The 13,777-nt window shown below is 49.4% G+C and overlaps 1 protein-coding gene across 5 annotated transcripts in view; it reads right to left on the bottom strand.

The window, feature by feature from the left end:
- MYPN (myopalladin) overlaps positions 1 to 13,777 on the bottom strand; it is a 71,186-nt gene that overhangs the window by 22,194 nt on the left and 35,215 nt on the right. For all 5 annotated transcript variants that reach the window (XM_053388409.1, XM_053388410.1, XM_053388411.1 and 2 more), the window contains 6 exons: positions 4,859 to 5,034; positions 3,139 to 3,196; positions 2,442 to 2,574; positions 1,702 to 1,773; positions 903 to 1,044; positions 214 to 237 (listed from right to left, as the gene is read on the bottom strand). In XM_053388409.1, coding sequence (XP_053244384.1) covers positions 214 to 237; positions 903 to 1,044; positions 1,702 to 1,773; positions 2,442 to 2,574; positions 3,139 to 3,196; positions 4,859 to 5,034 — 605 coding nt within the window. The remainder of the gene's footprint in view (positions 1 to 213; positions 238 to 902; positions 1,045 to 1,701; positions 1,774 to 2,441; positions 2,575 to 3,138; positions 3,197 to 4,858; positions 5,035 to 13,777) is intronic.

Below are 13,777 nucleotides of genomic sequence, written 5' to 3'. Positions count from 1 at the left end.
TCATAAAAATTGAGGGCGGTGTACAAGAATATAAAAACATACATTAGCCATGACTGTCTCTGTGCACTTTCTGGAAGAGGAACTGGAATGCTAGACTGCAGTCATTTATTTATTTTTTTTACTTTTTGCTTCAGTCTGTGTATGCCACAGTGGCATTTGGTAAGGCTCAAATAATGGAACATTTATGCATATAAGTTAAAGAAGTGTACTTACCTGGCTCAGCCATAGAGCGAGGTTCTAAAGGAAAGTAAGAGAAACATTACTCCATTCAATATTTATTTCAGTATTTTCCCTAAGGACCCACCAGGTAATTAATGGGGGGGGGGAGGCTTAGCTATTTTTTAATTAGAGTAGACCGATCAAAATGAATGGGCCTAACTTATTCAAGTTCTTTAATGTCATCAACACCACCACTTCATCTCTGTGTGTGCCTCCTTTCCACAAAAAATTATGCTCAAAGTTGCTTACAATGAGAATACATCACAAAAATCAAACACCGCACTGACAAACCTTGCAGAGGTTGTTGTAAGGATTGCTGAGAAAACACATGGTAAGTACCCTGAACCCTTGAAATGCACTACAGAAACAGCAATGACTATTTTACAGATTGTGGTAGAGTAACGTAAGTTCTGGAAATACCATGGCTCACTGCTTTTTATTATTCAGGTGCATTTACATCTAGCATACAACAAAATATAACAACTCTCCATGGGCATAGCTAGGATTTATGTTATGGGGGGGCAAGCCTTTTGTTAGGGGGTGCAGAACCTCAGTTAGCTATGTATTTTTATTGATTTTTATCAATCAGCTGCCCTTCCCTGCCTCCCCTTGGCTACGCCCATGCAACTCTCAGTACTGCCAACCCTTTCCAGATAAACGTCTGCAATGAAAGGAAAGCCTACTTTTCTGTAATATCCTGAAGTCCGGGGAGTCTTCTATCAACGTCCCTTCTCTGTACCACTCAACCTTTGGAGAAGGGGCTCCTTTCACTCTGCATTCAAACACAACCAGCTGGCCCTCAGAGGCAGATATTTCCTGTAGCATCTAAAGCAGAGACAGGCCACAACATGGTTTTAAATTAATTTTAAAATTAAAACCGAATAATTATGTGCCAATAGTTGTCTGTGTTGCAGTAAGAAGAGCTGTACCTTTGAATGTATATGTGTGCTGGGAATTTTCTTTACTCTGCGGTGCAGAGACATGTAGTGTTTTCAAATAGCCACACACATAAAAATGTTTCTACAAAAGTGACTCTAGATACCACGCTTGACAACACTGGGTTGGATCCAGATCAGCAATTGCAATTGCAGAAAGAACCAAGATCTATCAAAGGCTTCCCAATGGAAGTTGATCTGTGCCAATTCTTCCTTCACTTTGCACTGTCCTCACCCCCAGAGGTTTCCCAAACCCCACAGAGCAGCTTATTCAGGAAGTTCAGGGGATTGCATAGGGAAGGAAGAATTGATAAACATTGCCTCCTTGCCCCCTTCCTCCAGTATGAGCAGAGCTCCACTGAATGCAACTCGAGGTCCACCCCAAAACCCCTGATCTTCAGAGGGATATTTTATGGAAGGGGAAACAGCCTGGGGACGGTTAGGGACCCTCTTTTTTTTAAAAAAAAATATTGTTTCATTTTAGGTTAAAGTCCCTGTTGATAGCATCTATTTGTTTCTCATTGTGGAAAAGCAATAAGTAAGTTACCTTAGTAAACACTGGAGCAGCTATTATGGGGCTTCCATCAAGTCCTTGTAAATAGTTGGTGGGGCTTTGACTCTGGAGGTTAAAAAGCAAACAGGAAGATAAAGATACAAGAACAGCTATCAAGCAGCAGATTAGGGAAGCCCCCAGTCCTGACACTTAAGTAATTCCCACCCCCTCCAGTGCAAGATTAAGAGGGAAGTCCACGTGAAAAACATGACACAGGAAAACAATTTGATGCAAACTTTGCAGAGAAGGATCAGTGCATTTTCCTAAGGGCGTTACATAAAAACTGTCCCACATTACCCTCAGCATTTCATCTGGAGCCTCTGGAGAAGCCAGAAGGTCTGACATGATGACACACAAACTGTTCATTTTTCACAACATTTCCCCTCTTTTTTAGAAGCCTGACTGCTTATCCCACTCGTTCGCTGAATAATTCCTGGAGTCCATCTAACGATTGTCTACAATGACTGGCAACAGCTCGCCTAGATGTCTGGCAAGAACCTTTTCCAGAACTAGAACTTGGGACATCCCGCATGAGAAGCATGTGCTCCACCACTGAGCTATGGCTTTTTCAAAATCATCTGGAAGTAGAATTAAAACAGGGTTTCCCCAAAAGCACATAATATATCTCTCGACAGACAAAAGATTGCCCACCCGTCTCTTAGGGAAACATGCAAGCGATCTCCAGCTTACACAGTTTCTCTTCCTTGAATGATATAAATTTTTATCTCTCTTACATGGTAGGCGGGTATCGACACAGGATGTACCATAGAAGGTTGTGGTTTCGGTGTTTCTTGATGGGTGGTATTAACAGGAGGAGGAGCAGGAGGAGGAGGCACATTTGAAGAGATCTTGGTGCGGTTTTGGTATCTGGGAAAAATCCAAGAAGGTATATTTATTTACAAAGAAAGCAAGTTTCACGGATAGGTCATTTTGTTTGCTTTTAAAACCTTTGTTTGACTAAAGAAGCTCCCAACAGCAGATTCCCCCTTTTCTCTCACACAAAAGAGAATGCCTTTTGTAAGATGATGTCCACTTCAACGTACAACTTATCTCACTTAAAAAATAAAGGATTGTTGTGGGTGTGCCTTCCTATGTTCCTAGAAGTGTGTATTAATTAGAATTACAGTTTACCTTCCACCCTGCACCATCTTTCCAAATGGGATTGCCCCCACACCCCGCATGTGCTCTCCCCCCCCCAATTGGTACATGTATAGTTTCCCTTTTAATGGAACAAACAGTGACCTAGGAGAGATTATCTAGATTGGGAAAATGGCACAGGAGGAAAGACAACCTCCACTCACAGTACTATCGTCATGACCCAATTTTCTGCCACTCCCACAGTTGCTTTCAAAATAAATATAAATTGGTGGGAAATTCAATAATGGATCTTCAATGTCTAATCTATTTTAGCTCTCATACACATGGACTTACTGATCCATTTCTTCTTTGCTGGTGCTCGTGTCGCTTTCAGATTCAGAAGAGGAGGCTCCTGTGGGAAACCAAAAGTCAGTTTACGTGGCATCACATTTAATAATGCCTTTTAACTTCCTCACTGAGGTTTTTATTTATGTGATAAATGTACAATTATTACTAACTTCTTGTAGAGATGGATCCTGGCATCTTTCCCTGGGCCTATGCATCTTTTGCAGGAACATTGTGCTGTACCATTGTGCAAATTTCAATATGATATATTCCTAAAAAATAGTATTTCTCTTCCAGCTAAGGCTGAAATTGCTGTTGCAAGTGTCACGGGGAAGGACAGGACAGCACAAGGTTTGGTTTCGTATGCAAAAGTTCCTATGCAAGACTGGGAAAGATTCCCTGTCTGAAACCCTGGAAATCCGGTGCCACTCAAGACTGAGCTATAAAGTTCTGACTTGGTATAAGACAGCATCTTTTATCCTTAAGATAATTTTGTCAGGGTGACAGACACCCATTTGGTATGAAGGTGCACTAACTTCCCAATACCATTTTGTGACTTTGTGGGCTGGGTAATACTTACTTTTAAACTGTTGGTTAGCTGGGGTGAGCATTTTTCTGCACTGCTTTCCACTCAGCTTCAATCAATGAATAGGTACTTTCCCCCTCCATGGCAGGAGCAGATAGGAATCTAGCACCATTCATAAAATGTGTTTTGGTTTGGGCACTGCCAATATTTTTGTGTAATAAATCATCATTACCGCTTTATTTGTATGCCACTTTTACCCTACACAAAAATCATTCTTCAAGTGGGTTTTAACAAAGGGAACAACAATAAAGCACAAAACTAACAACAGGAAGAATAATTTCATAACAACAGCAATAATAGAACAGCAACATATGGGCTAATTCAACAGCAAAAAAATGTGCTTGCACCCAACAGCGAAGTGGGTTTGCTAAAGCCCACTTTTTGCAGCCAACATGTCTACTATTAAGGCATCACTGCTTTTTTTGTGGTTGCATCGCATTTAAAAAAAATTACAGCTGTGATATTCTTTGTATTTGGAAGCTGTATAGTATACAGAATATCACCTTCATGCCCTTTCATAGAGCACCTCATAGAGTCTGGAAGAGGTATTGGAAAGGATGTGCACTTTCATCCCAAATGGGTATCTGTCACCCTGGCAGGATATAAGATGCTGCCTTATAATCTATATTTTTTTAAGAGTACTGTACAGCAGCAAGGTTATCCATCCCATCTCAGCCCATGTTCACACCAGACTGTAAAACAGTAAATTTAGATTATGTTTATCTGTCTGTATACCCATCTATCTAAAAGATTGTAAATAGGCTAATTACCCTGTGCCATATCTATCCTAGCTGATAAGAAGTCTATCTCCCCTTCAGCACAGCTATTTCCTCCTCACTCATAAGAACATAAAAAGAGCCTGCTGGATCAAGACAATGGCCCATCTAGTCCAGCATCCTGTTTCACATTGACCAATCAAATGTCTGTGGAAAACCAGCAAATATTGTCTATCAAATAATTTTAATTGAAGAAATAAATTCAAGTACCTGACTCTATCAAAGAGAGAACTGTTTGCATTCCATGCTGTTGGATCACTGATTTCCATTTGGAACAACTATGCAGCAAAGCCACATAAAACCAAGTTGACAGTAAAACTTCCTTTTGTTAATTATCAAGCGCTTTCTGTTCCAAAGAGGCCCTTACCTTCTACGTAGATCTCTGCAGAGGTTGAGTCTGTCCCATAGATGTTAGAAGCAAAGCAGGAGTAACGCCCTGTGTCTTCTTCAAATGCTTCAACAATTACTAGTGAATGCAGCTGTCCTGACTGGATGATGTGAATATCTGGTGAGTTTTCAAGCTCTTTCCCTTCACAGTACCACCTGAAATGCAAGAGCACTATTTGTCACTGTAATATCCATTTGACAAAGAGACAGGCTGCAAGCGCAACAGTCAAAACAACGCCTGATCACCCTAAGCAGCAACATACCTCACACAAAAGACATTGAAGCAAACAGAGGAATATCCTGCACTCTTCAGTTATTAACAGTAACAGGACCACATTTTGAAGAGAGTATTTGGATCCTACTAGCTGATCAGTAAGTTGCACAATAGAAGATAGAACCGGTGTAGAGTAGCGGTTAGAGAGCTGGACTAAGACTACAGAGACTGAGGTTCCTGCTCAGACTGGAAGCTTGTTGGACCTGTCACTATCTCTTAGCCTAACCTAACTTGCAGGGTTGTTATGAGGAGAAAATGCAGAGTGAGGAGAAAATGCAGAGGGATCCTACTTGGATGGTCATTTCCAGAGGGTGATCTTTGGCCTTTTAAACGGTGTGTGAGGGTTGGTTGTTGTTATGGTATGTATTTTTGTGTTTTTATATTGTAAAATGCACTGTGATCTTCGGAAGAAGGGCCGTATATAAATTTAATAAATAATAATAATAATAATAAAGTACTGTTCCCATGATTCTGGGGTTGGGGGAGGTGTGCTTTAAATATACAGTGCATATGCTTGGGCTATGTAAGAAGCGCTAAGGAATGCTAAAACTCGGCAAGACTAAATAAAACAGGGCAAGGCAGATATTATATGGGGAAGAATTAGAAACAACAATATACAAAAAGCTAAAGGCAAGGCCTAAACGGTAGATCTTTATAAAATTATGCTTGATGCAGATACAGAGATAATGCTTCTTGTCAGAGGCTCAGGAGCAGAAGAGCAGGGGAGAGAGCAAATAGAGAGCGGAGGAGAGGAATCAGAGGGGAGCGTAGGGGAATATGACAGTGGACCGAGAGATTCCATGAGCTTCTCCAGCGAATCAGAAGATTCCCAGGAGGGGGCGCCTATGGTAAGGGCGAGGCGAATCCCAGAGGGGACGATCCATAAACAGGGAACCAGAGGGGAGTCCCAAAGGAGTAGCGGAGAAGTAGGGCCAGTTCCCCCACCAGAGCACAGTGGGGGAGAAGAGGCATGGGAGTCAGGACCAGCGTCTCCTCCATCGGGGAGTGGGGAGACGGAGGGAAGGGCAGGTCCAGCTAGCCTCCCCGAAAGGGGGAGCAGTGACACAAGTGTAACGGTCAGAAGGAAAGTGGGAGGCTGCGCGCGCGTGCCAAGTTCAAATGTGGAGGAGCGCGGGACAGCAGAAAACCCGGATTGGGAGCCAGGTCCTAAAGCCCGAAAGAGGGGGGAGGAGGAGTCGGGAGAACCAGCGTCAGAAGAATCTCGGAGGGCAGAGACTCCGACTAGCAGAAGGACCCAGAGAAAGAAGGAACAGAGGAAGAGGTGGAGTAAAGCTAGAATCTTAAGCTGGTGTCAGGGGGGCGGAGATTCAGATGGGACTTCTATGATCTGACGGATAGATGTAGCGTTGCGCGCTGCACGTCTGGAAATGAGACTGAACTTCAATAAAGACTTTTGAACTTGAGCAAGAAGCAGCGTTGGTCTTGTGTGAGCTGGGACCTTGGGCAGCGCTGACAGTAAGTCCCATCTCCAATAAACTCTGCGAGCTCACGGAGATAGGCAAAGATGACGACTGAGGAAAAAGTCAAGCAATTGCAGGAAGCGGTGTCAACGCTCTACGCAGAATTAGCTGCGTCTAGGAAAAAAGAAGAAGACACAGCTGCGCTCTGCCAGGATCTGCAAGCCAGGTGGGACAAATGGGGAAAGGAGGGGCAGCTGGGAGCCAAGCCGGAGGGAGTTAGCCTCGGGAAAAGGGGGGCAAGCCTTGTGACCCATTTTGACGGGAACCTGCAGCAGTACCCTAACTTCAGAGCAGAAGTAGTCTTCGCGCTCAATTTGCTTCGGAAAGATTTTAGAGATGAGGAGGAGAAAGTGGGTTTCATAATCACTCATCTGCATGGGGAAGCTAAGTCGTGGCTGCGAACTTTGCTACGCGAAAATGACCCCGCCCTCAAAGATTCAAGCGCTTTTATTGGAGCCATGGACGCTTGCTTTAAATCAACGGTGGATGTGGATGTCGCTAGAAGGGAAATGCATGGATTGCGACAAGGGAGAGCGACGGTGCGCCAGTATCATTCCCGCTTTTTTGGGTTAGTAAATGTGCTGGGCTGGCAGAAGGACTCAGCTGCCGTCAGGGATCTGTTCTGGGAGGGGCTGAATGGAGCCGTTAAAGATGAACTGGCGAGGGGGGAGAGACCCCAAAATACAACAGAAGTAGTCCAAAGGGCGCTTGCAATTGGGGTGCGCCTGGAAGAACGCCCGTGGAGCAGGGAGGAGGGGCGAAGAGCAAACACGTCAGTTAGAACGACTCCCTTCCTACCCAGAGAGACAGAGCGCGCTCAGTCCACGCCTCCTCTCATAAGTGGAGAGGAGCCAATGGAAATCGGAGGTGCAAGGGCTCAGACAGCAAGCAGAGCCCAGACACCAGGAGCAGTCAAGGCGAAGGCTCCTAGAGGGAGCAGGAAGTGTTACATCTGCGACAGTGCACAGCACATGGCGAAAGAGTGTCCCCAGAGGCTCCAGAAGCACACTGCAGCCTCAGCAACTGTTAAAGGAGGAATTCAGCAGGGAGTTGAGCAGCAGGGAAAAGGCGACGCCTGGTTGGAGATGGAGGCTCTGGGGCTCAACCAGGCGAGTCAGTGAAACAGTCCCCAGAGATTTTGCAGCCCACAGACCCCCTCCCACCCAAACCAGTGGTGCAACTCACTGCATCGCTCCAGCTGCCCGATGGGCTCACCCTGGAGGTCCCTATTACCATTGACTCTGGTAGCAACGCAGACTTTGTAGGGTTGGACTTCGTCAAGCAGCATCGCATAGCACTCCTGCCAGCCACGATGCCCCTAAATGTTGTCACGGTAGATGGCAGGAAGATACTGGGAGGAGAGGTGGTACAGCAAACACCGCCTCTGGTGATGCAAATTGGAAACCACCGCGAAGTCATCAGTTTCAACGTCACCCACCTGTCGGACACGCCCATAGTGTTGGGCATGAGTTGGCTGGATAGGCACAGCCCGGCATTAGCGTGGTACCAGCGGCAATTGACCTTCTGCTCTTCCTACTGCGCAGCGCACTGCATCCAGACCTGCCAGGAAGGAGAGGGGCAAGAGGATGCACTGCAGCTACACCTAGGCGTGGTGCAAGCGGTGCCCAACAAGTACAAGGACTTTTTGGAAGTCTTCTGCGAGAAGGAAGCAGACAAGCTGCCTCCCCACAGACCCTACGACTGCAAGATTGACCTCCTGCCAGGGGCGACGCTGCCAACTGGGAAACTGTACTCCATGTCTGAAGACGAAATGCAAGAACTCAGGGAGTTCATAGATCGCAATTTGAAGCGGGGATTCATCCGGGAATCCAAAGCAGTGGGGGGCAGTCCCGTGTTTTTCGTGAAGAAGAGAGACGCGCCCGAACGGAGGCTCATAGTGGATTATAGAATCATCAATTCCAGGACAAAGCCCACAGCATTCCCCATGCCCAAAATTGACGACCTGCTCGCGACGGTGAGGAAGGGACGGATCTTCACCAAGTTGGATTTACGAGGGGCCTACAACCTTATACGCATGCGGGAGGGCGACGAGTGGAAGACAGCCATGTTTACGCCTTTAGGAACCTATGAATACAGAGTCATGCCGTTTGGTCTCCAAAATGGCTCCCATTGTTTCCAAGCTTTCATGCACCACGTGCTAGCGGGACTCCTCTACAAGAAGTGCGTCTGCTTTTTAGATGATATCCTGATCTTTTCGGACTCGCAGGAGGCGCACGAGGAGGACGTCAAGGAGGTCCTGCAGAGACTACGGGAGCACAGACTTTACGCCAAACTGGAGAAGTGCCAGTTCGACACGACAGAGGTGGATTTCCTGGGCTACAAGCTGTCCGACAAGGGACTTGCCATGGACAGCGCCAAGGTCCGCTCAGTGTTGGACTGGAAGAGCCCGCGCAACCGGAAGGAGGTCCAGAAGTTCGTCGGTTTCGCCAACTTTTATCGCAAGTTCATCAAGGGGTTCGCGAAGGAGACAGCGGCCATCACGGACACCCTCAGCTCCAAGAAGAAGAAGTTCACCTGGACGGACCAGGCGGAGCAGTCCTTTCGGAGGCTCAAGCGTCTCTTCGCGTCCGAAGAACAGCTGCTACACGTAAACCCCAGCAAACCGATGAGGGTTGAAACGGACGCCTCGGACAGAGCGGTGGGGGCGGTCCTGTTGCAGCAAGATCCGCAAGGGGACTGGAGACCGTGCGCATTCTACTCCAGGAAGCTCAGCACGTCGGAGCAGAACTACACCATCTGGGACAGGGAGTTGCTGGCCATTCATGCAGCTTTCAAGGCGTGGCGGCACTTCCTCGTCGGAGCCAGACACACGGTGCAGGTTCGCACGGACCACAAGAACCTGGAGTACTGGCGCACGGCGAAATTCCTGAACCAGAGACACATCCGCTGGGCGGAGTTCTTTGCAGATTTTGATTTCCGGATAGAATACATCCCGGGAGACAACAACGTCATGGCGGATGCGCTATCCAGGAAGCCGCAGTATCTCGAGGAAGCGGCACCGGCAGCGGCCAAACACATTTTCGCACCAGAGGTGTGGGCGTGCGCTTCAGCCGCAGTGGACCTGGACGCAGTCCGTCGTGCGCTACAGGCGGATTCGTTTGCGCAAACCAAGATGGAGGAGGTGCGAAACGGCACAGCGAGGGACGACGAGTTCCAGATACGCGACGGACTACTCCTCCGCAAAGGGGCTCTCTACGTACCGGGAGAAGACCTTCGCGCGAGAGTCTTGCAGCAGCTGCACGACGCGCCCAGCGCTGGGCACTTCGGCAAGGACAAGACGGCGGAATTAGTCACCAGGGACTTTTGGTGGCCCAAGGTGCGGGGAGAAGTTGCGGATTACGTTTCCAGGTGTGACACCTGCCAAAGGGCCAAGCCAGTACACAGGAAGCCGGCGGGTCTGCTGGAACCGCTGCAGACGCCGCTCGAACCATGGGAGAAAGTGGCCCTGGACTTTGTTACAGATCTGCCCAGTTCGCGCGGCAAAACAGCAGTACTCGTGGTCGTAGACCTCTTCACCAAAATGGCGCATTTCATTCCGTGCGCGAAGGTGGCCACAGCGGAACAGACCGCCAAGCTGTTCATAGACCACGTGTTCAAAGCTCACGGCCTGCCGCGGTCCATCCTGTCCGACCGGGGCCGCCAATTCATCTCGAACTTTTGGCAGAAGCTGCTGGGCATCCTGAACGTCAAGATCAACTTAGCGTCGGCACGACACCCGCAGACCAACGGACAAGCGGAGAGGGTCAACGCCATCATGCAGCAGTACCTGCGATGCTACGCCAATCAACAGCCCTTGACCTGGGTGGACTACCTACCGCTAGCCGAGTTTGCCTACAACAACACGAAGCACGGGTCTACAGGGGTGACACCGTTCTTCGCCAACAATGGGCGCCACCCCAGAACCTTCCCGGGGTTGGAGACCGAGGCAGAGGGGGAGCCACGGGGGGCAGAGCACTTAGCCGCAGAGTTACAGGAGGTCCATGAGCAACTCCGAAGGCACTTGGAACTCGCGAAACACGCCTACAAGATGCAGGCAGACAGGCACAGGAGGGTTGGGGAAGACATACAGGTAGGGGACTGGGTCTGGTTAGCAGCTCAGGCAGTGCCGGCCAGAACGCTAGCTAAGAGGAAGCTAGGACACAAGCAGCTGGGACCTTACCAGGTCGCGGCACAAATCAATCCAGTGGCCTACCGGTTGACACTCCCGGAGGGCTCCAGAATGCACCCAGTCTTTCACAGGTCAGTGCTCACGCCTTACAAGGCGCCCCACAGGTTTCAGGCGCCAGGGACCGCACCAGCTCCACGTAGCCCATCGCCAGCAGGGGAGGGACCACAGAGGGCGACGCCACTCAACGAGGTCACAGAGATTTTGGACTCCAGATGGGGGGAAGAGGGAGTTGAATATCTCCTCGCCAGGGAGGGTACTCCGGCCAGCGCCAACGAGTGGGTGCCGTGCTACGCCGTGGAGGAGCACTATCTCAAAGACGAGTTCCATTCGATCTTCCCACACAGACCCATGCCGGCGGAGTATTTTGACGACTGGCTTTTCACACCCACACTGTCAGCCAGCACGTTCCAAGGTTTCTCCTCAGATGAGGAGCCGACGCCGGGGATGAGCTCCCCGGAGGGGTCGCTCTCGGGGTTTGCCACGGACCGCTCCTATTGGTGGGACACTCAACCAGAAGTGGGGTGGAGCAGGGAACTGCTGAGGGGGCCCTTGCACACAGCCTCACCCGAGGGACCGGGGGGAGAGGAGGACATGGACGTGTGGGGGGAGGATCTTGGTTTTGAGCACGACAGCAGAGAAATGGAAGCAGAGGAAGTCGACGTCGACGAACCCATCGTGGGGGGGCCTGATCCCGCTGGACGGTTGCACACCAGGGAGAGAGAACGGAAGCCAGCACTCACACCCCCAGCGCTGGAGCACCTGGAACCCACACCCGAAGAGGGGGAGGGGGGAAGGGGGGGCTTCGAGGGGGGGATGGATGTCAGAGGCTCAGGAGCAGAAGAGCAGGGGAGAGAGCAAATAGAGAGCGGAGGAGAGGAATCAGAGGGGAGCGTAGGGGAATATGACAGTGGACCGAGAGATTCCATGAGCTTCTCCAGCGAATCAGAAGATTCCCAGGAGGGGGCGCCTATGGTAAGGGCGAGGCGAATCCCAGAGGGGACGATCCATAAACAGGGAACCAGAGGGGAGTCCCAAAGGAGTAGCGGAGAAGTAGGGCCAGTTCCCCCACCAGAGCACAGTGGGGGAGAAGAGGCATGGGAGTCAGGACCAGCGTCTCCTCCATCGGGGAGTGGGGAGACGGAGGGAAGGGCAGGTCCAGCTAGCCTCCCCGAAAGGGGGAGCAGTGACACAAGTGTAACGGTCAGAAGGAAAGTGGGAGGCTGCGCGCGCGCGCCAAGTTCAAATGTGGAGGAGCGCGGGACAGCAGAAAACCCGGATTGGGAGCCAGGTCCTAAAGCCCGAAAGAGGGGGGAGGAGGAGTCGGGAGAATCAGCGTCAGAAGAATCTCGGAGGGCAGAGACTCCGACTAGCAGAAGGACCCAGAGAAAGAAGGAACAGAGGAAGAGGTGGAGTAAAGCTAGAATCTTAAGCTGGTGTCAGGGGGGCGGAGATTCAGATGGGACTTCTATGATCTGACGGATAGATGTAGCGTTGCGCGCTGCACGTCTGGAAATGAGACTGAACTTCAATAAAGACTTTTGAACTTGAGCAAGAAGGAGCGTTGGTCTTGTGTGAGCTGGGACCTTGGGCAGCGCTGACACTTCTCTTTCCTCATAAGGCTAAAACTCAGGGCTACTCAATGAAACTTGACTGACAGTAGATGCAGGACAAAGAGAAATGGAAGTGGTTCTTCACCCAATGCTTTAACTTATTGCATTCATTGCCATGAGATGTGGTGATTGCCAATGGATTTAAAAAAGAACTGGACAGTATCACACACACTGCATTCTGTCCTAATTTAGGGCTCCCTAGCACATGTGTATGATGTCATGCAGCAGGAGACGGCCTCATGGGGCCCACTGCAGCCAAGGGAAGGTCTGACGGGGCCCACCACAGCTAAGTCCCATGGGCTGCGGAATATTGAGGGGGCTTGGCCCCCTGCTTGAAATTTTTGGGGAGGCCTTGGCCCCCTGCCCCCCCAGATGGCTCAATTTAATCTCCTTGTCCAAAGGCAGTATAGCGGAGGCTGGGGGAACACAGCTAGGAGGGGTTGTTGCATTCATTAACTGCTAGTGGACTTCCCAGAAGCATCTGCCTTGTCTCTTAGGCACAGGAGGCTGGAGCAAACACTTCGTGTGATCCAGCAATTCATTTGATCTTATGTAGTACAGGAGGCAGGAGTAAGTGTAGGGCGGACTTCCGGGTTGGCGCCATCGTCTAATGGCGGATTCCCTCCGAGCTCCGGAGGGAATCTGCTCAACAGGGGTCGGGTCCTGCCGCGGCGGCGACGCGGGGACCCTTAGAAACCACAGACACTGAAGCCTGTGGACCTGGTGACTCGGTGGGCAGCATTTGCGCGCCACCCCGACCCGCAAAGAAGCCTTTCTAAAGGCTTCGGAACAGGGGACGGAGGGAGGTGTGGTGCTGAGAGTTCGACTGCTTCCCCTGCTGAGTGAAGCCGCATGCCATGGACGGAGAGCGTTAACTTCTTCTTCTGAACTTTTGGATCAAAAGTAACGACCCGTGAGTAACACGGTAATTGGACTTAAAAGGGAAATTTATTTATGGGAATTCGGCAAGATCGGGCAAGGTGCTAAAAAGGAAGTCAATCTACCCGCCTTGTAAACATCGTAAAGCAAGGATTTTATTACTAAGGTTGTGTGAATGTCTTTTTTTTTGTGTGTGGAAAAGAGCAATTAACTTTATATTGGGCCAATTTAAGTGACTGTGCTGGAGGATAAGAGAACGGAATTTACCCCTCCCCCAAAACCCGGGAGCGATCGGGGAGAGAGCCTGTGGAAGAGGTTTATAGATTTTGACAGCTGTCAAATTAGCTGTCAAAGTTGGGGGGAAAAAGGAGAACTGTGTCTTTGCTGTCTTTGCTGGTTACATCTGATACAATTTGGTAACAAATTGTTAAAAACAAAGAAGAAAAGGTTAATTTGTCATTAAGTA

This window comes from Podarcis raffonei, chromosome 5 (genome assembly GCF_027172205.1).
Source record: "Podarcis raffonei isolate rPodRaf1 chromosome 5, rPodRaf1.pri, whole genome shotgun sequence".
NCBI lineage: Eukaryota > Metazoa > Chordata > Lepidosauria > Squamata > Lacertidae > Podarcis > Podarcis raffonei.
Note: the sequence above shows the minus strand (reverse complement) of the source record. Positions and strands in the feature narration are given on the sequence as shown.